Here is a 24,970-nt window from a genome sequence, read left to right as displayed (position 1 = left end):
AATGGTTTGACCGACCTCGCAGCGGAAAGGCTTGTATCCACAGGTATAGCTCTCCCCTCTGGCTAGGCGAGGGTGAGGCTGTCCTGTGCGGCAGTACACGCAGGAGCCGCCAGACTCGGGGTGCTTCTCCTTCATGTGGGCGTCTAGCGTCTGCTGGTACTTGTAGTGCCAATTGCACTTGGGACACTTGAGCGTCTTGCAGGAGTTGCGCGAGTGCATCATGGTCATGTGTCCTCCCAGCGACCGCGACGAGCCCAGGACGGTGTCGCACTTGGGGCACTCCACGCCACTCCCGGGGGATCCTTCGCCCGGACCAGGGGTACTGGGCGTCCCCGGAGTTCCGGGTGTGCTGGGGTTCCCCAGGTGTTGATGCAACGGTCCGGGGCTCTCGTCGTCCCGGCGTACCAATATCATGTCGAGGGGGTGCGAGGATGGCGAAGAACCGTCCCGCCCCGCCAGGGCCTCGCCAGTCGAGTCATTGCTGCTCTCCCGCTCTCTGGCAGCTGCCAGAGCAGTGGACAGGCGGCTCTTCTCCATCTCGAGCTTGTCGTACACAGGCAGGGAAGAAGAGGAAGCGGATGCCGGGCCTTTGCTATCACTATTTAACTTTAGCACACTGTTGGAAAGGGGGGAAATACTTTGGTTTAAAAGAGGGAAATCTTTGCTACTGGTGCTGTCAGCTCGCTGGCCTGCCATTGCTGCCATTGTTAGGACCTGTTCCTCTTCCTCGTCTGCTTCCATTTCTAGACCACCGCCATTGGAGTAAGAGTCCTCGTCGTGTTCCAGACTCTCTCCTCCGACTGAACCTGGCTCCCGTTTGATGGCCGGGTACTGGCTCAGGTCCGGCCCATTAGGTTGCAAAGTGCACGTGTCCCTAATGTGGCCCTTGCAGTCACTATCAGAGTTCCGAACTTCCAGGTTGCCGCCGGTGGCGGCGGCGGCGGAACTTCCGCCGGGGGTCCTGTGGGCGCCAGCCCCACCCCCGATGTTTGGGTTGGTCTCAGCCTTTGGCATGCTTTGGGTTCTGGGGGTTTGGTCATTGGAGGAGCTGCTGGCACTGCCCTTCAGGAAGGCGAAACCTGCCTGAAGACAATCAGCATTATCCCCACTGTTGTGGAAAGCGTTCCACAAGCCACGGAGCCCTGCGTCTGGCCCTAGAAAGTTGGCAGAAGTAGGAAAGTGGGTTAGCCCAGAGTTTGGGGGTTTTTTTGGTTCCAGAAAGCTTATAAGAGGTTCTTTGTCCTTGCCAATGCCCTGGATGATAGCAGAGACATGCTTGTTGCTCAGCAGCTTTTGCTCTGCATCATTCAGGGTCATACGGTGGTCATGGACAGCGTGTGTTACGAAGGAGCGGCTGTAGCCAAAAGACAGCTTGCACAGGAAACACATCAGCACAGGCTTCCGCCGCCCATCGGCCACACAGCCCTCAAACTTGGACAAGTCCACATTGTTGGGGACATCTTTGGACACACAGGAGTTTTTGGCTGCACCATCCACCGTAAGATAGTCTTTGTCATTCTTGTGGCGGAGGTCATAGACACGGAAAGTGTGCAACACAGGACTAGCGCCCGCCAGCCCTCCAGCTGAGGTATTTTGGAAGGAGGGGTGGTCGGTCGCTAGGGAGTTACTCCCCAAGGATGAGGCGATGTGAAAGGTATTGATGATCTGGGGATAGAAGGACATGGGTGCAGCGGGCTGATCCAGCCGCTCCCCCCCAGGGCTCAGACCACTCTGGCCACTGTTGACCTGGGCATTGGGGAATGTCTGGGGGGACAGCAGGCCCCTGAATTGGAGAGCTGCAGAGAGCCCCCCCTGGTTGCCGCGCTGCTCTTTGGAGTCCTCAAGAATGAAGGCAGAGCCGTCGGGCTGGTAGATGATGTCGCTGCACAGGTTCTCCACGTCGCTGTCGTCTTCCATCTCCACCTCGCTGTTCATCCCCCCCACGTCTGCAGCGCACATCTCGTGCTCCACCTCATCTTCACTCTCCTCACCTATCATCCCTTCAACTTCCTCACCCTCCTTGTGACCGCGAGCGCTGTGCAGGCGGCCGTTGGGGCAGTGGTGCTCCATGTATTTTTGTAAACTGGAGAAGGAACTAGAACATTCGTTGCAAGGGATCTCCTTTGCCGGCGCCACTGGTGACGTGGCCGGGGCAGAACAGTCCGAACCCAAAGCTGCTCCTCCTCCTACTCCTGGTAAAGTTCCGGTAACATTCCCTTTGTTACCAGTAGTAAAGCTTTCTTTCCGACTCTGCTCGGACACAGAGTCGTTTGTTGCACTGACAGTGGTAGGGGTTGCAGTGGACCTCAGCGGGCTCAGAGTTGGCTCTCCAAGGCCATTCTTAGGCTCTCCAGTGGTGGCAGGCAGCGACTGGTTGTTGTTCACATTGTTGCTGTTGGCGACACTGGTCTCCATGGTGTCGACAGAGTTGTCCTCAGCAGCAGTGTCCAGCCTTTGGCCACCATGTTCTTGCTGCCGTGATGGCACCATAGGGGGAGAGTCACAAGTTGCCATGATGACCACTACATATGGATCTCATTTCATCCAGCCTAACAGGGACCTAAGTTGGAGAAAGACAAAGCAAAGAAGAAAAAAAGACTTTGTGAGTTTTGGGTAGCTTTTAACCGTCGACTGCGTTTGTCTTTGCGTTGTTCTCGTAAATTCCGGATGACTTTTTCAATCCATATTTAATTCCAGAGCTGACTTTGTAGCACTCAGCCAGATGAGACTTGCTGATCTTGCACTGATTACAAATGTAAGCGTTGTATGCACGATCATTCCCAGAGTTACGCAATCGGCAACATCAACCGTTCCCACCTGCCACTTTCACAAGACAGAACAAAATTGCTTGTGCCACAAAGTTATGTCTTCAGTGGACCCTGAGGGCTAGGATTAGCAGTTACCAAAAGTAGCTGTGGATGAATATGTCAGCCGCAAATGCGGAGCTTCACAATACTTGCTGCTGAGCGCAAGCACTTAAAAAACATAAAAAATAAAAACAGAAAACTTATCAACGGAAAGAATGATTAAAAATGGAATGTGAAAAATGTGGAGAACTTAGTATCTCCCTTTAAAAAGGAAACTGGACCAAAGTTCAAGAGGTCAGTCATTGTTTAAATCTAAGTCTTGGCATGCTCTTCGCAGTCAGGAGTTGCTAATTAGGCACCACCTATTACCCTATTAATGGACTGAAGAAATAACCTAGACTTTATGCGAACAAGGGACGTACGAAATGTACACGGTCATGTGACTCAATAATTTGATAAAAAAGCGAACGCTCGAGACGAAAGCAGGGAATTTAAGACCTTTCCGCAATTACAGTAGTTCAAATATCTTTCAGTGCGTTTGCATTAAAGAAGGGAGCAGAAAGGAATAAAGAGCAGCAATGTTTGAAATACCAGCGAGATGTTATCAATTCTGGGCAGCTGCAAGTCTCCCAACCCCGCTACGCTACTTCGGCCTCTCTCCGCAACAAGGCCCACATGCAAAAGGCACTGACACAAACATGCAAAGCGGAGCCAGGAAACATCATCCCCCACTGCTAAACACACACACACACACACACACACACACACACACACACACAGTCCCGCAATCTTTTATATTCTGCTAATGAGAAGATGGTTTCATTATCCGGCAAGAATGCCGAAAACAAATTAAAAAGAGGAGGAAAAGGAAAAAAAAAGAAGAAATTCCTGCCTCACTGCTGCTTGAGAGACGCTCGTCTCGCTTGGCTCAAAGCAACAAATCTGAACAAGTTGGGCACGCCACTGTTTTCCTTCCCGGGCTGATGCAGCGGCGGCGCTTTTCAGATTCTTGCGTGTAAATGAGCTGGCATTAAAAGAAAGCTTTAAAGAGCCATGTTAACCTTTAACCCGATCCACCTGCTGTTTAATTCTCCCTCTCCTCTCCTACACTGGCACTCTCACACAACAAAGCTACAAAGCAATTAGAGGATTAATCCCCGACAATCCCGGGCTAAACAAAGCCAGTGGGAGGGACAGTAAAAGCGTGAGGAATGAAATCAAACATGTGTGCGGGCATGTCTGCGCGTGCACGCCGTGCGCACGCGTGCCATAATCAGGTCTAATCTGACATAGCCGAGGGATGATTCCACGCAGACCCTGGCGATAGATTAAAGGAGAAATTATGTTTTCGCTCGCTTTCATTTTTGGTCTCTCTAGTTTGGGAGATTAAGCAAAAACTAATAATAATAATAATAATAATAATAATAATGATCCACATCGAGGAGGAAATAAATTTCGGACTTATCCGCTGTGCGTGGATGTTGGGAGAGGCGGGAGGTGGATGTGTGACGTAGCAAAAATCCCTTCCCCCCCTCCCCCGACTCCTGAAAACATACTGTGATGTCATCGCAGGCCAAAACATTCGGGGGTGAATCATAAATTTACAGCAATTACTGTCAGTGTTTCACTTCAAAACTATTTTAACGGGCTTTGGCCGAGGTTTCGTCACAAAGAGGGCTATGACGCTAAACGTGACAGATCTCGATTTCGCTTTCGATCCGGTCACAGTTCTTTGATTTATGGGGAACGCGGTGTTCAATGCCGTTTTCCGGCCAGCTACTAAAAAAAATTAAAAACAGAAACACATGAATATCTAAAATCACACACTCCGAGTTCTCCAAGACACTGACAGCAATTAGCACCGGATTCTAAAACAAGCAAGGAGTTGAAACAGGCTAAAATATGCGTCACAGCCGAGGAATGCTTGGTATTAACGCACTCATACACACACACACGCACACACACGGACACACACACACTCCAGATATGTGTCTTTAAACGAGTCAAAGTTGCCTCGCTTGTAGCGCACAAGAAAAAGAAAATTATATTGCTCGCTTCTTCGCGTGTATTCCAGATTGCGTCACACTCGGCGCTTAGCCCTAATGACACATTGCAGCCGTGCCAAAACAACACAGTTGGCAAGTTCCTCCCCCCCCCCGACCCCCGGGAGACGACGAGCGACGACATCCTCTCCTCTCCCCCCCTCTTTCCGCCGCCGCTCGGGCCCCCTCTGATTGAGGGGAGAGCTGCTGGGAAGCGGCTGGAGCTGGAGAGCTAATGCGACACATACGACGGGATTTACGGCTTGTCAGCGGTGTCACTCCGCCGCTTATTTCATTTTTGGAGAGCAACCGTCCCCGCTTGAATTGTGGCTCGGACATAAAACAGCGCACTTTATGAATTATGCATCTCTTAACACTTTTTGAGCGCGGAATTACGCCTCGCGGATAAGCCGGCACGCCGAAGAGCGAAGAGCGCCCCCTCGACGCTGACACGCCCCCCCCCCTCCCCTCTCACCCACACCCACCCCCACCCACACCGCCCAAATGCTAACAGGTTAGCAGCTGTTTACACATGTGCGGCCTGCCAACAGTTGTGTAGTCGTCCATTAATTACTCACATCTGTTTCTCGTTGCAACGGGGGAGCGATCAGCACGACACTCATAACACAACGCTGTGGGATTTGCACTTGTGTGTGTTTACTGCTTTTTAACCCCTGCGTTGTCATCGGCAGTCTCGTATTAATCCATTTACTCTCGTCGTTGTTCAAGCGTGGCAGTTGCGAGGGTCGGAGAGGAGACGCGAGCGTCTTGAACAGACGCCGTCCGCTCAAAGCGCTCGTGGTTTTAAACTCTCGGCCCATGTTTTTCTTTGTCTTTACCCCGCTGATGAAGCAGCGACGCGGGCGCAGCCAAGTGTGGGCGTTTTTGAAGTCACCGCCATCCATCCGCCGCGTGTTAATTCGGCAAAAGCCGGACGGGGAATTAATGAGATTTCAGGTTTTTCTATCAAAGGGATATCATTTCCTGTTGCCTTTCCGAGTCCAAAGTGACATTTCTGACACGCGCTGAAAGAAAAAAGATCCTATGACCTGCATTAATCTTCCAGAAGAAAAAAAAAAAATCTTTTTACAGATGCTTGCGGTAGATTTCTTTCAGCTAATACTTGGCTGTGAAGACTGATTATCTATATATATATATATTTTTTTTTTGCGTGTTTGTTTTGCCCCGATTCCCTGGTCTTTGAACCTTTCACGGTTCCCCACCGCTGCTGCTTTCGCGGGGCTGATCGTGTTACCGCGAGTTTGGCGGAAGCTTCCCGTGTGCTTCTGGCCACTTTTGAATGTGTACGTATATCTAAAATAATAATAATAATAATTAAATAAGATAAGAATGACAATGAATGAATAAAAAAAAACAGTTTGCCTCTTTAAGAACAAGAGGAACACAAGCTGGCCAGAGCCGTTCCTGCCTCCCTTCTCTTTTTTTTTTGCCCTTTTGCTCTCTTTGCTTTTTCCTGTACCCACTCAGCCACAGCTCCTCTCCCTCCACACACACACACACACACACACACACACACACACACACACTCACAAAAGACACGCATACACTAAGGTAATTAAAGTGGCAGATCAGATCCAGTGAGAGGCAAATAATAGCCCAGGAATGCCTGGATTGGAAGCTGCTGCCTCTGATGGAAGAAGGGGGCGAAAGACTCCTCAGCCCATTGTTTTTCTCCCGACCCCCCCCCCCCCCCCTCCCCTCCAATCCCTCCATATGCTTTTCAGTATCACCCCCCCCACACACACACACACCCCTTGGTGCTCCCCGAGAGACAGAGCCGGGCTAAAGAAGGGGATTTCTCCACTATTTTCTCCCCTCCGTCCTCCTGCGAGAGGGAAGCCGGGGGATCGCGTACCCCACATGTGTCGAAAAATACACCATCGGCCGTAAAAAGAGGACTTTTAATTTGAAATGTGCGGCTACCACATGGGTCATAACTTGTTTTCTTAGGGGCAGCCGCCCCCCCACCCCCCGTGTCAATTAGAAGCAGCTGGAACAGAGGGAAAACGGTGGGCGGGAGGCTTTTTGGGGAAGGGGCTGGAGAGCAACATGTGGTGGCTCGGCTCAGACCTGCGTGACCAATTCTCGCGGCGAGCCCTCCCGCTTTTGTCGCCGCCCGCGTCACGCCAACCTGAGTCGCGCCTGTCCAAAGGCAAAACCTGTAATTGCGTCGCCGCCGCCGCCGCCGCCGCCGGGATCGGCCCAGTTCAATCACCTCCGTCGCCCGGCGCCGCCCGATATTTCCAGCCCCCGCGACTCAGATGTAGAGTTTCCCTTCAGTCGTCGGGCTTTAAGAAATAGTTACTTCCCCTCCCTGCCTCCCTCCCACCCTCCCTCCCTCCGTTCATCTCTCTCTCGGCTAATAACTTGTGAAATTAAATCCACGCCGGATCTTTCCAGGCGAGTCGCGGGGAAGAAAACTAAAATAAAAAGCCGGAGAAATCGCACAACAACAACAAAGTCTGGGGAGGAGGACGTCCCCTTAAGGTCAACGCCCCCCAACCACCATCATCCCACCCTCCCGGCATGAGGCCCCTTCAGCCGCCACACCAAAATCCTCCATCAAAATGTCACCGGGCGTTAGCCAAAGACAAAAGGCACTGGGGAAGGAGGGGTGGTGGGGGGTTGGACGCGAAATCCATCTCCCATCCATCCAAACCCCCCCCCCCCCTCCCGCCTGCTGGTCTCATTAGAACTGTTTATTTGTTGCCATGCAGAAACAGAGGGGATGGAAAAAAAGAAGGGAGGAAAAAAGAACGTCTGACGGAGGGGGGGAATTATCTCCTTCCTCACAATGCGTGTGTGTGTGTGTGGGGGGGGCTTAGGCTGCCATCAAAGAGCGCCGATGCATGCTTGAACCAACACACACATGCACACCATCACGCCAGGAGGTGGTGGTGGTGGTGGAGCTGCTCTCTGTTAAAAGTCTTAAAAGAGAGAGAGAAGAAAAAGGGGGGCTGGTGAGGAAGATGATTACAAAAGGATGAGAAAAGGAGGAGGAGGGAGGACTTGGGGATGGGCGGGGGCCTTTTTTTGCGTGACCAAAATGTTTTTTGTTTTTTTTTTTGTCTTTGCCGTCACTTTAAAAAAAAATAGAAAAATGCCCAGAGGTGTAACACTAGATAGAGAGCAAGGAAGAAGAAGAAGAGGAGGAGGAGGAGGAGGAGGAAGGCCGTCATTACCCAAAAAAAAGACACCTTGTCATTATTGCCGAGGCGCGGCCCAGACACGTCGAGCGGCCAGCGCCGCCACCGTCCAACTTTGCCGTTTACCTGCGCCGCCTCCTCTGATCGGAAAAAAAAAAAAAAAAGCTGGTGGGCGGAGACAGAAGGCGGGAGGACAGAAGGACGAGAAGAACTTTAGACGACGAGAAGTGGCCTGCCCCCCCTCCCCCGACTTCTGAAGTAAAGGTATGCAGGCTTTACCCCGCGGACAGGTAAAATTGGTTGTATGGTAACATACACCCAGTGCCCTCCGGTCATCCTGAAAGTTTAATCTGGGGTAAAAAAAAAAACCCAATGTATGTGTAATATAGGTGTAATACATGTGTAATGTATATATATATATGTATACATACGTGTGTGTGTGTACAAATATATATGTCCGTGTGAGGCCAACAAATGGGCACAATGGGCCGGGAGGTTCTGAGAGGAATAAACTCGATACTTAAGAATGCAAAAACAAACGTTGCAAAACAAGCGCCGCTAAATCCAGGAGCCGTGTTTTGGCCTCTCTTCACCTCCAGGAGCAACAAAGGAGTCGTATCACTCGAGCCGCTGATGGCTCCCAAAATCAGATTTGGGATCGGGTTACCGCAGCCCCCATCCCGACTTCAGTCAGGAAGGGAAAACATCCCAGCGAGTCCTCGGCCGGCTCGCTGCTGGAGAGGGCAAACTGTTCCTGAACTTTGTTCCTTGTTTTTTTTATTATTTTTTTTCAACGTCAGGATAGCGTCGCTGTTTATCGCCGTTTAAAAACGACAACAACAAAACAAGCGGAGAAGAATTGCTCGGGACCGTTTTCGAGCGGATTTACAAATCGACTTTGCGCCTTTTTTTTTTCTTTTCGCGCGGCCCAGTCTAAATATATACACAAGCCTTGCACCTTTGAAGAGGCCATATTTCAAACCCGACGCAAAAAAAAGCGAAACATGAAAAATAAACAGCGAGACACTGGCTGGGTTTTCGCAGTCACCACTTACTGCCCCCGCTTAAGTTTCTTTCCCCCCACCTCTCCTCTTCTCCCCCCTCACAGCATCAAAGGCAAAGCCAATCTACATAGCTAATGCTTCCCGTTTTTTTTCCTTTTTTTGGTTTTTTTTTTCCGCTTCCCCCTTTCCTCGAACTGGAGACAGGGGAGAGCGGGAGGGTGAAAAAGGGGGATTTTTCTTTTGCTGGCAATCTGGAAACACTCTCCAGTTAATTAGGGTTGATTGGAAATGAACCGCACAAAGGCCAGCTTATGCCCCGACGACTATGACTGTGCACGCGTGCGTACACATGCAGTGGGGGTGGGGGGTGGTGGGGGTTGGTGGAGGTGGTGGTGGTGGTGGTGGTGGTGGTGGTGGGGGGGGGGCTTGAAACCACCTCAGAAGTGCAATGCGGGCTGGAACTCGACTCTCCGGACTCCCATCCTTGCCTCCACCGCCGCCCAGATTAGGGCAGCGCGGCGCTCAAGAATGTGCACGACGACCTCCGGGGAGGGGGGCTGTGGGGGGGGACCGCCGCCACGGAGCGAAAACTTTCAACCCCACTGCCCTCACCCCCACCCTCGAAGGCCTCCTCTCCCACCGCCGCCGCCTCCCCGATGCCACAAAAGGCAAGAAGGTAATTAAGTTTGAAAGAATAGAATCGCTGCCGCAAACAATGCGCCAGTGTCCATGGGGACGGAGGGGGTTGTGCATATGTGCGTATGTGTGTGTAGGGTTGGGGTCAGTTAGCGGGACGGGCGGGTGGGGGGGGGGGGGGGGGCAGAAAAGTCATTAGCATTCAGTGTTCAGGGTGATGGAGAAGGAAGGAGGGCAAAGGGGAAGTCGGGATTCTCTCTTCTCTCTTCTCTCCGTCACAGCACGACGCGGCTCTTTTAATTGCGTCTTCGTCCCCGCAACCCCCAACTGGCAACCCACCCCACACTCCGTCCGGCCCCGTGGCTGCACCTTAACCCGTCTCCGGCCGGCCGGCCCTCCCAATTTTAATTTGCTCTGTTGTCGAGCGCTCGTCGACCTGCTTTGCAAGTCTAAGTTTTCCGCCACTTTGCATGGGCTTAAACGTGAGCGCCGGACTATCGGATGCGAGTGTCCCTCTCGCTCGGCACCACCCCCCCCAGGGGGCGGGGGGGGTTGACTGTGCTGACAACGTTTTCCGACCACACATAAAAAAGAAAAAACATCCCGCAGACGCACCGGGATCTTTCATCTTTTCTTCCCCCCTTTCTTTTTTGTGCTCAAGGAAAAACAGTTTAACTGAATTAGCAAAGAATGTAATTTTATTTACGGACTCGCAAGTAACTTCAAACACACACACACACACACACACACACACACTGACACTCACACAGTATAAGCAAACTCCCTCTGCAATGTGGTCGGGCCTAAGAAAGAAGTATTCATTCACTGCTGGTGCATGTGTGTTACTTCTGTGTGTGTGTGCGCAGACAGTGGAAAGATCATGAGACACATTTACGTCAGATGAGTGAATCAGACAAACCGCCGCTAATTTCGGTGAAGCGCCCTGACGGAAGGGGAGTGGGCGGGGGGTGAGAAACGGAAGGGCATCGGAAGGCGGAGCCACAATCGGCGGGGAGCGCTAGCGACGATTGTTGGACTCGCGCAAAAAAAAAAAAAAAGAAAAAAATTTGCCAACTTGCCAACTAATTGCGCTTCGGGCGGCATTACGTGTGTACTAATCTGCCTCCCTTTGTCTCCCGCGTCTCACCAGCGGCGTGGATTAGTGCTAAAATGATGACCGCCTAATCCTTGATTTGCCTGCGCTAAATAAATATTAATCTAGTCTGCTTGGCCGTGCCTCGGCGAGGTACAACGTACACAATATGAAAGGGCTTAGATGTTACATAAATCACGGCCTTATCCTTCGGGGAGAGGGAGAGAGAGTACAGCACGAGAGGCGCGGGCGGGCGGGCGGGCGCGCACGTGCACGCGCGTACTCCTTTTTCGCAATAACGCCGAAGAAATTGAAGTGGGTGGCAGAGTGGGATTATTTGCCAAGTGAGATTAATAATCCTGCTAAAATGAAAAGGCAGCAACGACAACAAAATGGGGGGGGGGGGGAAAGGAAAAACCGCAAGCTTCTAAAGTGCGTGTTTGGATTTCGGGAGTGATTACGAAAAAAAAGAAGAAGAAAAAAAACGCTGAAAAACGATAAATAACTAATTTCCCTTGTTCGGGGTTCAGGCCTCCTTCAGCGGGCCGCTCCTGCTCGGCCAGCTTGTTTGGTGAAAAAACACGGCCGGGAAGGTGAAAAATGAAAGCTCCCATTGCTGGACTGTGTCGGATGGGCAGGGACGGAGGAGCGCGCATGTGTGTGTGTGTGTGTGTGGGGGTGGGGGGGGCGTGCGCGCTGGAATCGACAAGGCCTCGGCGGCGGCGGCGGCGCAGAAGAGGTTAAGCAAACAGTGTCCACGTCAGTCAAGGATAGCACACACTCACGGCCAGACACAGGGAGCACTCTCTGACGCAGGCATCTCACATCCACCTGGCGAATGTAAACAGCTGGTTATGCTGCATCAAGCGGCGGCGGCGGCAGCAGCAGATTCTCGGCTTAGCTTGACGCCGTAATGATGGTGGCGCTCGCGAAAAACTGCTCGGACGACTGTTTTCCCGGCGGAGAAAATCAACTAACATGATGAAATGCACTGATGTTCCCATTCGGAGGTCCTACAAAAGGGAACCAGATACAGGCAGAGTGAGAGGCTTTTCTCACTCGGTCGTCTTTCGGTGCTCTTTTCTACTGCTTTAGAACACTAAAATGCAGCTGCTTCACCTTGTGAGCGGCTGCAACAGGTTGAGGCTCCCCATTCTGTCCGTTTTTTCAGGCCGTTAACGCCGAGAAACGTTGCCGCCACGTGGACAAAGGGGAGATAAGCAGTGAATGGAAAGAACGCAGAGTCCCGATGATGCAATTGTGAGATATGGGCATTTAAAAAAATAATAGAATTTCAGAATAGAAATCCAGAAAAGCAGTGGGAAATCCAGGGGTAGCAAAGTTTAAAGTTCAAAAACTCCCAGTGGCTCTAAAAAGACTGCGCTGGGCCTCGGCCTCGGCGGCGGGACCCCACCTCTGTTATTATCTTCATAAACATAATCACAGGGAAGCTAACCTGGCTGACGCCACCAGCTATGCGCCCCTCACTTTAAAACACGTCCCGGTACTTGTGCGACGCTCCACAAAGGGCCATTAATGTCCCGGACATCGCAAGGAGAGGGGGGGGTGGGGAGAAGAACACACATTTTAGGCTCCCGCTTGTGTACTGAGATGGAAGCAGGGGGGAGTTTTTTTTTTTTTTTGGAAAAACAAACACTCCAGAAAAAAAAAAGAAAAAAGGTGCACACATACCTTTTTGGCTTCTGGAGAGCTTGAGCGCTCGTGACAGGTCTAATTTCTGGACCTAGGGAATTACTAATTAACTTAAGGCTTATGGCTCTCTATTTAATTAGAGAGGTCTCCAAATGAACTTTAGACCAAAACCCATTTGCTTTTCAAACAAACCTCCCTTTTTTTGTCTGACAGCTGTTGCGAGTTTGCCCTCTTCTCACCGGGAAAAAAAAGAGAGAAAAGAAAACCGCAGGGAAAGCGCAGTTGTTATTTACGCCCATCGCCGGGGCTCTTTTTCTGGTTACCGTGGGAGGTGGGGCGAGAGGGGGAGATGGATATGTAAAAAAAAATAAGGGAGAGTGAGTGAGGGGCGGAGGTAGAGGGTGGGGGGCGAGAAAGTGTACATTTTAATTGGATTCCACTACAAACAAACAACTGTCAGGCGTAATTAGCGTGCTTTTTTAGATCAGCGCCACAATATTCCTCCATCAAATAAACACCGTGTCATGTAAATCCAAAGGCTGGCCCGCTGAGAGACAGACAGAGAGGGGTGGGCTTGGGTGCGAGATGAAATGGAGCCATTACCTTACTGTTCACGGCAGGAAATAACAGTCATTAGATGTAATGTCAGAATAACATATTAAGAACGTCTGAAGAGGAGGGAGTTGAAATGAAAGAAAATTAAAAAACGAAATTCCCCACTGAGTTCTAATGGTTAAACGAAATGAAATGGTCTGCTCCTTTTGGGGTTTTTTTTCTTTCCGTCTCGGTGTGTGTGTGTGTGTGTGTGTGTGTGTGTGTGTGTGTGTGCGCGCACGAGTTGGACTGGCCTCGGTGTGACAACCAGGGGGCCGTGGAGGTCAATGACACGGCAGCTAAAAAAAAAACAAGTCAGCGTTCTTGCCTTTCCTGCTCTTTTCCCCAGCGCTCCTGCAAGATAAATGGAACGCGGGATAAAAACAAAAAGGCAAAAATCGTCGCTAAAACCCGCCTGACGTGACGCCGTCTGTCCGTCTGTCTGTCCGTCCCTATCGCGACTTGGAGGCGTCTGTCCGAGAACAGGGAGAGAGCGAGAGACCATCAGCCAGCAGGTCCTGGCGGTTGTTTAGGTATTGAGTTGAGATTTTTTTTTCTTTTTTCTTTTTTCACAATTCCTCCAAAGCCCTCTTGTATCTGTATCATCTAAGCCGGTGGCGGGAGGTTTGGTGGGGGGGGTGAAACACGTCAAAAGCTCCTCTCTTTATTTAGTCTAAGGGGCCCGCGCAGCCGACGCATCGGTGAAAAAGCGCTGACTGTTAATACCTGCGCTCCCATATACAGGAACATTCCCTCGGCTGCTCTGCTCTTCTTCTTCTTCGTCGTCGCTGTCGCAAAAAAAAAAAAAAAAAAAAAGAATTTAAAAAAAAAACACAACGGCGGTGACTCTGACTCTTACGATCCCTTTATTTTTTAGAAGCAATGAAAGATTGGACGCAGGGTTGCGACGTGGAAACACGTGGCGTGGAGGCCGAGGCTCGTATCTTCGAGATTCTGCTCCTTATACGTAACTGCTGGCTGAGGAGGGAGGACATTTCTGGGGTGGTGGAGGGGAGGGGAGGCGGGGTGGGAATGGGGGGGTTGGATTTGTATTTTTTTTTTCTTATTTTTAGTGAGGGCTCGGCACAACCAGGCCTTTATTTTATCTATTTATTTATTTATCTATTTATTTATTTTCAGGGAGGGAGAAGGGAGGGGGGGGGGGTTGGAATTTATCTCATCTCTCATTACGCTGTTTGTTTAAACCCACAGGTCATGCATAATTAATTAGCCACTTATTCCCCGACTAGAACCCCACCCCCCATCCCCTCCCCCTTCCTGCCCTCCCCCACAAAGTGGCCTTGAGATCCACGCGCGATCGCCGCCGGGAATTATGGGATGCCAATCACGGCGCGTTGCGGGACGCGCGCAAGGAAATACGCCGGGAGTGTGCGGATGGATTGGGGCGCACACGTGCACACGCATGCACACACACACACACACACACACACACACACACACACACACACACACACACAGGAATAACAACCGAGGAGGAGGAGGAGGAGGAGGAGGATTTTCTTATTTTGATATTTTCTTCTTACTCACCCCTCTAATTTCCACGCTGCCGCTCTGCCCCTCACTTCCCTCTCGCCTCTCGGCCCTCTGGCCGGCCGGCAGGTCTATTAATAAGCGGCGATGCGTCCTGTGACCGACTCGGCTGCCTTTTCAATCCCCGCCTTTGTCCCCCCACGACCCCCCCACCCCCGCGCCCGGCGAGGCAGCGGGAGCAGAGCGTGCATCATTTGTCATGAGACGTCTTGTGCTATTGTGGTTGTGTGTCTTTTTCCTCAAAAAAAAACAAAAAAAAACAAAAACCTGGGGAAACTTAGTCATTCATCAAGCTTTTTCTACCCCCCCCCCCCTTCCCCTACCTCCTCCCCCCCTTCCTACTTCTCCTTCGCAACGAGGGCCTCGGCCGCCCCGTCTCCTTTTCCTCAATTTGATTTTTTTCACTAGTTTTTTTTTTCTTTTTTTTGTTTTTTTTTACCCTGCCAGCTCTCGCAGCTTTGAAAATACTTCTGAGGGCAATCGATAGAGTGTGGCATGTAACCTTTTGTACTGTGTATTATTTTGTTAGTAAGTACAAGAGGGACAAACCGCTCCCAAACAAAAAAATAAAAGACAAAACAAAACAAGGAAAAAGAAAAAGGAGAGGCCCGGCGGATCCTCGGCCCAGCGTGTAGGCCGCGGGACTCTGAGCTGCCGGCGTGGAACACTGACGGTTGTCCTTCGTCGGCGCAACGTGCAAGGGGGCCGGCCGAGGTCGGAGCGAAGCGCGTTATAAATATCATGAAAAAAAAGAGGAGAAGCGGCGTCGCTTTTTGCACTGAAACTGCCGCCGTCGCTGATTTGACGCCTCATTGAAGGATCCGCCAGAGGAGGGAATCACGGCCAGGGGTTTTCGGGAGAATTCCGAGCCGGGACCAACTGTCGGAGCGCTCTGATTGGTCCCCCGACACCGCCGGCCAAATCCCCCTAACTTCCACGATGGGAAACGAAGAAGGAGGGGGGAAAAAACGTCCGAAGTCGTGTCTTTTTTTTTTTTTTTTTTTTTTCCACCGCTAATATCCTGTAGGAGAGGCCTGATGCAAAATAGGCAAGGGGAGCCTGAGAACGGGGACGGGAGCGAAAAAAAAAAAAAAAAATCCCCGTTTTTTTTTTCTTTCTTTTTCCTCCCCCCTAAGAGAAAAGAGACTGGGAGCGAGAGAGAGAGAGAGAGAGAGAGAGAGAGAGAGAGTAACGCAATCCTGACTGGCACCGGACCAACAGCAACAAAAACATTTAGATAACCGCGCTCAATAATGAACGATTTCAATGAGGACAAAAATTACATTTCCTACAGATAACATGCACCCCCTTCCCATAACAGGGGCGAAAGAGCGGCCCACCCCCCCAAAAATAAAAAAAAATAGAGCAACACGTCATGCTGGAGAGAATTATGCTGGCGGGGAGGCTTGTTGTAACTATATTAGTATCCTTTTACCCCAACAGAGACGGCGCTTTTACTGGTCGCGGGGCAGATACAGTTGGCAGAGCTGCCAGAGATGAGGACAGAGACTCTGTGTGTGTGTGTGTGTGTGTGTGTGTGCGTGCGTGAGTGTCTGTGTGCGTGTGCGTGCGATGACTCCGACGGAGGAAAAAACGAGAAAGAAGGAGAAGGAGGAGAAGCAACAGATCGCTGCTGCTGATCCGCCTCGGCCCGAGCTAAAACAGGTAGCAACGATTACCGATGTGCAACACAAGCATGCACGCACACGTGCGCGCGCGCACAAACGAGGGCCACTCAAAATGACACACACGTAAAACGGAGGATCGGCGCTTTGGCGAGCGCACTTGATCACTCGCAGGTGGCGGTGGTGGGGCAGGAGGGGGGCGCTGGCTGTCCTCACCTCGCCGCCTTCCGTTGCCAAACTGGGTGGAGAGTGTGTGTGTGTGTGTGTGTGGGTGTGTGTGTGTGTGGGGGGGGGGGGTTAGGGAGGGGGGTCAAGAATAAAAAGAAAAAGTGTGCGTTGAGAAGAGAGGAAGAGAGAGGGGAGCCTTTGTCCCCGACGCCGCTCGGCCCCGGCGAGTTTCCTGCTCTCGGGACTCCGGCCGCCATTAGCATGTGAAAGGAGGAGGGGGAGGAGGGGGAGAGGGAGGGGGGGGGGGCGTGCAAAAGGTCAAAGAAAGAGGATCCTGTCCAATGAGAGACAACAAAAACAGAGCGCACCGGCCTTTGTGGCGCTCGTGTTCTCCACCAGGGCTGGGCAGGGCTGGGCAGGGCAGGGCTGGGCTGGGCCGGACCCCCCCGACCCCCCCGACCCCCCCAGATCATTTCCATAAGCCAGATGCAGCGGCAGCGATGACGGTTGATCATAAATTACTCGCAAGGGAAAAAAAACAAAAAACAGTCGAGTCGAGCCGGGTCATGTGGAAGTTACGGTGGCGATTTTAAGCTGCGTCACCGCTCCAGCCCCCTCCCCACCCCCCACCCCATGGACCTCCGCCTCACCTCCCCCCCGCCCCGACCCCCACCCTCGCCTTTTCCTACTCCTTCTGCCAGTGGCAGAGCTCACGCCCGCACTACTAGCGCTGCTGAGGCACTCGGGTCGGAAACACACCTGCCTCGCAGTGGCTCCGCCCCCCCCCCTCCCCCCGCCTCCGCCCTCCCTCCCCCCCGACCCCGGACGACATCCAGCCAAATCCTCGGCAAACATCTCAATAAAGAGCTGTGGTTTGATTAGACGCCGCTCCCTTCCTCCCCATGTAAATGCTACCTGAGCCGCGTCCTGCGCGGCGGCATAATTGCACACTCGGTGTGTGTGTGTGCGCTGGGGTGGAGGGAGGGGAGGGGGGGTGAGGTCTGGTCTGCAGGCTGCTGCGCTGTCGCACGGCACGACGACAACTTCCGAGCGCGACCGACAAACACGCAGCGCCCTGCTCGTCTCCGCCCGGTTGGTCCGACCAGGGGCAAAACATCCCAGCAAGAGCAGCAGCAGCAGCAGCAGCAGCAGCAGCAGGGACAAGAGGGACCGGAGGGAGGGGGGGTCGATGGAGGGAAAGAAGGGTAGAGCATTTCATCTCTCTTTCATCTCTGTCACCCAGTCAAGCGTTCAATGCCCCATTCAGCGGCTGGCCCCGGCATTATGCAAAATAATGCTAATCCCCCTCCTTCCCGTGCTTTCACACTTGTATAAACTGCCGTCCCGGCCTCTGAAAAGCAATTATATCAGTTTACGTTGCTGTCAAGAAAGAAAAAAAAAAAAAAAAAAAGGAAAAAAAAAAAAAAACGGGATTAGCATTTCGCTGGCGCTGGTTGGTACAGTCCCCCCCGATCTCTAACCCACCTTTGGCCGGCGGGAGGCTCAGAAAACTTAAACGTTTGCCCTTGCGCACCCTGACCCGCAACTGCAAAAAGTACTCAGTCGACTCAGGTCGCTCGGTTGCGGCTTCGCCCATAAAGATGCGATATTCAGCTTGGGGTGAGTGTCGTGGATGTCGTAAAAGAGAGAGAGAGAGAGAGAGACAGAGAGAAAAAAAAGCGCTGCGGCTAAGAGAGCTTCAGACGGGGTCGACGGCCTGCTCTGCCAGAATCCCGGGCCTTGTCCGATAATCAGAAACAAATTTCGAGCCGTGTCGCAACACGGCAGCCACATGGGCCCCCCCCCCCTTTTTTTTTTCCTCCCGATCCCAGTCGGGCCCCCGCGGACGAGGTAGCGCGGCCGACTTACACATGTCGCGCACACGCGCGCCGGGGCCACGCGGATGAACCGCTGTCGTCGCTGTTCCCTCCCTCCCTCCGCACATTGCCGCCACATGGGCCCCCCCCCCCCTTCCCTTCCCCCTACCTCCCCTGCCCTCCCCTCCACTCCCACTTTTTTTTTTCTGAACATGCAAATGCTCGCACAAGCGGAACGCGTGTAAATAGGAGTCACTGTGCGCTCTGATCTGGACAGTCGAGCCTCTATCTCTTCCTACAGCCCCCCCCTTTTTTTTATGGGGGGGGCATCTAACCCCCCTTCTCTCCCCCCCTCCCCCCTGTGATCTCCAAAGACCACATATCGGGGGGCGGGGGGGTCATTAGTCAGCACAATTCGCCGGGTCGCCACGGCGACAAACGAAATTTGGCCACGCCGACCACCGCTGTTAGCTAACACTAGTTAGCTCTCCAGCCGGCTAGGCTAGGTTAGCTAAGCCAGCTAGCTCGGGAGGCCAACTGGCCGCCCGCCTGCCTTCACCACCCCGGCCTCGGCATTATTCTCTTCCGTCCGCTACAATGGAGCCACTTGTATCTCCGCCGATACCCACCGGCGGTACAAGCTCTCCGCCTGACAATTTGCATATGTTAATATAATTAAGTGCTAATTACACTAAAGCTCGCGCATTCACTGGCGCCCCCACCCCGGGAGCTACGGCGGGGCTTGATCTCGTTCCAAGTCTTTAACCCTCCTCCGCCTCTCGCTCAGTGTGTGTGTGTGTGTTAGCGGTGGCGCCCCAGGGCTGACAAAGGAAGCAACCCCCCCCCCCCCCCCCCCCCGCCTTGCGCTCACCCCCCAACATCCCCTCCTCGCCCCCCGATCTGAGGCGTAATGCCGAGTGGCTGCGGAGACTTCTTAGCTTCTCCCCCTACAGGCCTCGGCGAGCCAGGAGACCCCGACGACGACGCAAAAAAATAAAATAAATAAAATAAAAAAAAACGCAGACGGCCACCCGTCGTGCGTGCGCAAGCGAAAACGCTGCCTTGATCTCAGTGCAGCTGTTAGATGGGCTCCTTGTGTTTGGAAAAAAAATAAAAAATACACACGCACACGCACACTTTGAAACGGTTGCATAATGCGAGTTGTGCCAAATCCCAAATAAAAAGGTGTGAAAGTGAGAATGTGAAAAAGGACAAGTTTGCCCAGGAGAGTCAAAAAAACACCAACACTATTTTGACGCGTGTGTGTGTGTGTGTGTGTGTGTGTGTGTGTGAGACTGCTGCCTCAACGCTCAGACCCTAGAATGATTCCCCCCCCCCCCCCGCACCCCAAATTCAACCCGACAGCATTTGTACAGCACGAAAATAAAGCAAGATAACATTAAAAAGAAAAAAAAATCACCAGAGGAGTTCGCAATTGAATTTTCCCCTAAAAACTGGCAACCGAAAATGCCGTTTGGGCGACGGCGACGACGACGAGGAGGAAAAAAAAAAAAAACCCTCCTCTAACACATGATCCCCCCCCAGTGAGTATGCGTGTATGGATGTGAGAGTGTGTGTAGGCCTGCCGTTTTGATAATGGAGGACAGGCGGTTGTGCTTTTCACATCGTAATGGCCGTGAATCAGGGAGGAAGCCAAGCGGTCGTGCTACAATTAGAGCCCTTTTGTGCCTCTTCCTCCGTCGCTTTCTCCCGCTCGCTTTTTTTTTTGTGTGTTTTCGCTCGCTGACAATCTCCCCATCGAGGGTACGTTAAAACAGTCCACACTCTGGCCCGGCTGCAGAGGCTGAATTGAGTGCATGCGTGCATGTGTGTGTGTGTGTGTGTGTGCGCGCGTGTGCGCGTGCTATGCCTGCATGCGTGTGTGTGTGTTTTTGAAAGAGGGGGGCAGGAGGTTGTGTGAGCGAGGGGGGGAGGTTAGATATTCACACTGCGCTGCCGCTGGACACGCACGTACACACGCACCAGATGGTACAGGAGGGAGGATTAAATAAACACACACATGCGCACGCGCGCGCACACACACACACACGCACACGCACACCTATTGGCAGACGGGACGCCTCGGCGTGCACCGGCCCCTTAATGAACGTCTATGGGGAGTCACGGGGGTCCGAGCTCATTTAGTTGACTCTCAATGAGATGCGGCATTATGACTATGGTAATATGCTCCTCCCTTCCTCAATAATCATACACAGGTCATTGTGTCAGGGGGTGATTCATGTCTATTGCGCGCGCACGCAGACGCACGCCGCCCCAGATGTTATTACACAGCAGAGTAAATCTCCCCCCAATGGATGTTGATATGCCTCTATGCAAAAAACGGAGTTAAAAAAAAAAAAAAAAAAAGAAGAGAAGAAGAGAAAAGAAAAGCGGTGGCGACCGGGAGGATGGGGGGAGGAGGAGGAGGAGGAGGAGGAGGAGGAAAAAAAAAACACATTGTTACAGCAGCAGCCCGGCGTGCAGCGAGCGAGCTACGCTGGGCGGCCGAGCATGACGGCTGGTAATGCAGGGGTTTGGATGTAGCTCCGCGTGTGCGAGTATCATTGTGAAAGAGAGGGGGAGTATTGGTGGTGGGAGGGGGTACTCCCTTCTGCTAATACCTGCTACTCGGATTACCGCAGCGTCTTAAGTATTCAACCGGAGTCATATTTCCCCCCCCATTTTTCTGCCGTTTTCTTTTAAAGCAAATGGGGCGTCTTTACGCTGTGAAGCAGCGATACAGCCCTCCTTACTGAGGGGGTCTATGGTGTGTGTGTGTGTGTGTGTGTGAGTGTGTGCGGCGCTGGGGAGGGAATCCACGAAGAGAGAAGAAAACATTAAAATTCAGCGATAGCCTTGTTGCAACGCTCCCTCTCTATTCCTCCCTCCCTCCTGCTCCTCCTTCTCCTCCTTCTTCTTCCCTCTCCGTCCTCGTCTCCTCCGCAGCAAAAAGGCTTCTAAATCACCCAGCCTCCTCTATTAGACGGGAGACTTATTGAGGTAGAAACCATAAAAAATGAAGAAGGGAAATTTAATCCCTGAAATATTGATTTGCACATTAATATCAGATAGGCAGAGGGCAATCTAGCCGGGTGGAAATGACACATTGTCGACCCCTAGGAGAGGCCCGAGCCAATCTTCTGGCTGCATGTGTCTCGGGCCCAGGAGTTATAGGACAGCCTCAGCCCCCCTGTCTCTGACTCCCCTCTCCCATCCTCTCCCTCTCCCTCCTCCTCCTCTTCCCAGTAGCCTTGCACAACACACACACACACACACACACACGCGTGCACCCTCTCCCTTCGTTCTGCACCCTTAATGAAGGCTGCAACGCTGGAAAGGCATTAGCTTTTAATAATCAAGAAGCATTTTCAAGCCAACAGCTATTGTCCTCAAAGGGCTGTCTGCCCATCTCTCTCTCTCTCGCGCTATATGTTTTTTTTCTCTCCTACCCCCATCCCCCATCCATTCCCTCCAACTGCTAGGGGTAAAAAAAATAAAAAGGGGAAAAAAACAGGAGAAAAAAAAATGAATATTACAAGCTGCTTAACTAACACGCAGAGATTTACACACTCCGCCTTTGATAGCACCGAGACGCCGGCGCAGAAAAACAAAAAAATAAGGGGGCCCGGGCTTCTGCAAACACGAAGCTCAAAAATTCTCTCATTTGCAAGACAAGAGAGGGGGGGGGGAGAGAGAGAAAAAAATAATGCAAGGCTTTTGTTGTTACAGAGTGAGACCACGGCGTCATTAAATAAGTGATGAAATTCCTTGCAATTAAATTGGATTTATTTCTCGCATTTTTTTTGACAAAAAAAAAAAATATTATTAATCATTGTTTGTATTTGTGTACCGAATGTTGAATTTTTATAGAGGTGCAATTAAAATGTCAGGCCGAAAAGGAAGATTTATCTTGTCGAAGGAAACGTCAACCTGCTGCCCCCCACCCCCTCCCCCATTATTCTTTATAATTGATCTGATTTGAGTTACATTTAAATGTTTCAACAACGTGAATCACTATTAAAAAAAAAACAACAACAAACGCTTCACTGAGTTAAAAACAAACCCTCGCATTTACATATTAATAATGTTAATAATACTTGAATAATTGGACACATATCAGCGACGATGGAATAACAATCCCGGCTTGGTAAGAAGAAAAAATGGTGAGTTGCTGGCAAAATCGTATTTTTATTGTAAAATCATGTTACGCGTCAGCCTGAAGACGTTTCAAAGTAGAAACCGCAGCAAACACACAAGTGTTTTTTTTAAAGGCTCTCATTCGCGAGGCTGAAGATGCATTTAAAGACCACATTAAAAAGTCAAAAGAGCCGTGTATAAATTCAATCCTGTAAAAAAAAAAAAAAAAAAAAAAAAAAAAAGGTCGCCTGCACTATTCACCGCTGGAGCGTGTGCACGGTCTCTGGACGCCAGCACACGCACCTCTGCACTCTCTCTCTCACTCACACACACACACACACACTACAGTGTTACATAGCCGGGTTGTAGACTGACTGGCCCCTTGGCCCTGATGTTTTGTTTTTTTCCCCCCCTCCCTCCCCCTGCGATCGATGCCCCCCCGCCCCCCAAGTCACCGTCGCGTCCCAACCCGAGCCAAGTCTAACCTCCTTGGGAAGAAAAGAAACCAGCCGTCAAGGCGCAAAACATAACTGGCAACCCTGTCACTCGCTCGATCTTAAAACTATTAGGGCAGGAGAAAAAAAATGGGGACAACTCAAAGATATTACGTCTGGGATAATTTAAGAAGTGGGGACAATTTAAATCTCCTGCACGAGGGGGAAGGGGGGGGGGGGATTTGGGGGACTCGAGGGGGGTCAGAAAGCCACCGGGGTGCAAAAGTGAAAACGGAACTGAAAAAGTGCGGATAAAAGGAGGCGAATTAAAATATTTTATCGCAACAACAAAAAACAACAACAGAATGATATGGTGCTAGTTTTTGGATATACTTTGGTTTTACAAGCAGCAAGCGGTGAGTGGAGGACGGGACTCGCCGTGGCTGGCTGGCTGTGAGGGGGGAATCGCCGTGCTATCAGTAGCCCGGCGATCGCTCTCCCTCCCGGGCGACGCAGCCGCCCACGCCTCGGTAAAAGTGCCACCGCTTCCGAGGCGCAGCAGGTAAAAGAAGGAGCGACAAGCAAACGCTCATTTCTTTATCTGGCTTATCCTAATCACCTCGCAGCTATATTTTTTTATTGGAATTTGAATGTTTTCTATTAATCGTACACAGCGGTGTTCACACTTAATGTGGAAGGGAGGAGACGGTTGCGGCGGCGGGTGAGGAAATCTGGCTCCGAGCTCCGGGAAAGTGGAGGGGAAGGGTTTCAAAGGAACGAATCGCGACCCGCGTTTCTTCCACCGTGAAACTGAGGGATTCCAAAGGGGGAAGCGACAGCACCGGCACCGGCTACTTTAGCACCGCCGAGCTCCCAGAGAGCGGAGCTGACGGAGGGAATCGGGACTACCGGAGTAGCAGCAGCAGCCGCCGCAGCAGCAGCAGCAGCAGCAGCAGGAGCAGGAGCAGGAAGCGGCTGTGTGATCCGGCGCTGCCCGGTAGCCACCCGGCGAAACAACGCTCGACTGGCCGCCTCCCGGCGTGCGATTTTACGGCTAAACTCGCAATCTTTTCGGTCGCGTTTTAAACTTTTGTAGGAGGGGGTAAACAGATCTGGACGTAACACCCCCGCCGATGCTCGCCGCTGTCAAAGTCGCTCGCCTCCCTCCCCAAAAAACACATCACGACACCCGCCTGGATTGTGGGGCTTTTTTTGTTGTTGTTGAAAAACCACCACCACCACCACCACCACAACAAGCACCCAGCACCTGTTATCCGAGGAGCCCCCCTCAGTGTCAAAGATGCTCCGGCGAGGCAAGACAATCGATAACCCGACCCCCTAAATTTAACACACACTCACACACTCTCTCACTCTCTCACACACACACACACATACCCGAGCGACTCAATAAAAGTTAAAGGGGAGAGAGGTGGCAAAGGGAAAGAGGAGCGAGGGAGAGAGAGAGGTAGATAGATAGAAAAACTTACTTTCTTCCCCCCCCTCCTCCAAAGCCGTCACCCTCCGCTCCTCTCTTCGCTCTGGCTTTTCACAAAACAGTCACATCCAGCGGCTGGCGATTCTCGGGCAAGTCAGACCAAAAAAATGGAAAAAATAAGGGGGGGAAATAGCGAGAGGCGAGGGGTAGAGGGGGAACAAAAAAAAAAATAAAAAAAATAAAAAAATTAAAAAAAAATCGCGATAATCCTCCAACTTTATATTGGGAAAAAAGACGGGTGTAAGAAGAAGAAGAAAAAAAGAAGCCCCAGCAAATGTCAAGGCGATGAGAGAAAAGCTATCCCTTATTTTGGTTCCGGCGGCGGCGGAGCGACGTGTCGACTGGCTGCCTCGCAGTTTCTCGTGTGGACGGGGGTCGGCGAGCGGAGGAAAGGAAATGAAAATCCGATATGTCTTTATTCTGCTAATTATTATCGTTTTAGCCCCCTGTTTAAAAAAAATGGCTGATTAAGTTGAGTGCGCATGTCTTTGTGTGTCTATTTCCCGATATGCACTCTGGGAATGGTGGTAGAGAGACAGCCAAGAGAGAGAGAGAGCGAGAGAGAGAGAGAGAGAGAGAGAGAGGAGAGGGAGGGAGCTAAGGGGAGGGAGCGAGCGAGAGGCAGAGAGAGAGAGAGGAAGAGAGAGAGGGGAGAGAGAGAGAGAGAGAGAGAGAAGTGTAATTAGTGAGTTGATCAACAGTCTCCACATTGCAAATGACGCGGACGCGGAGCCCTGGCGGCCGCGG

At 51.7% G+C, this 24,970-nt stretch overlaps 1 protein-coding gene across 1 annotated transcript in view; it reads right to left on the bottom strand.

Moving 5' to 3' along the window:
• Positions 1 to 24,723, bottom strand: part of zfhx4 (zinc finger homeobox 4) — an 84,229-nt gene extending 59,506 nt beyond the window's left edge. The window contains exons 1-2 of the mRNA XM_076051061.1: positions 24,216 to 24,723; positions 16 to 2,560 (exon numbers count right to left, since the gene is read on the bottom strand). Of these exons, the coding sequence (XP_075907176.1) occupies positions 16 to 2,514 (2,499 nt within the window). The 5' untranslated portion in view covers positions 2,515 to 2,560; positions 24,216 to 24,723. The remainder of the gene's footprint in view (positions 1 to 15; positions 2,561 to 24,215) is intronic.
• Positions 24,724 to 24,970: the final 247 nt, after the last annotated feature.

Source organism: Nelusetta ayraudi, unplaced genomic scaffold (genome assembly GCF_046127955.1).
Source record: "Nelusetta ayraudi isolate G7.1 ecotype Tasmania unplaced genomic scaffold, CSIRO-AGI_Nayr_v1 ptg000132l, whole genome shotgun sequence".
Classification (NCBI taxonomy): domain Eukaryota; kingdom Metazoa; phylum Chordata; class Actinopteri; order Tetraodontiformes; family Monacanthidae; genus Nelusetta; species Nelusetta ayraudi.
Note: the sequence above shows the minus strand (reverse complement) of the source record. Positions and strands in the feature narration are given on the sequence as shown.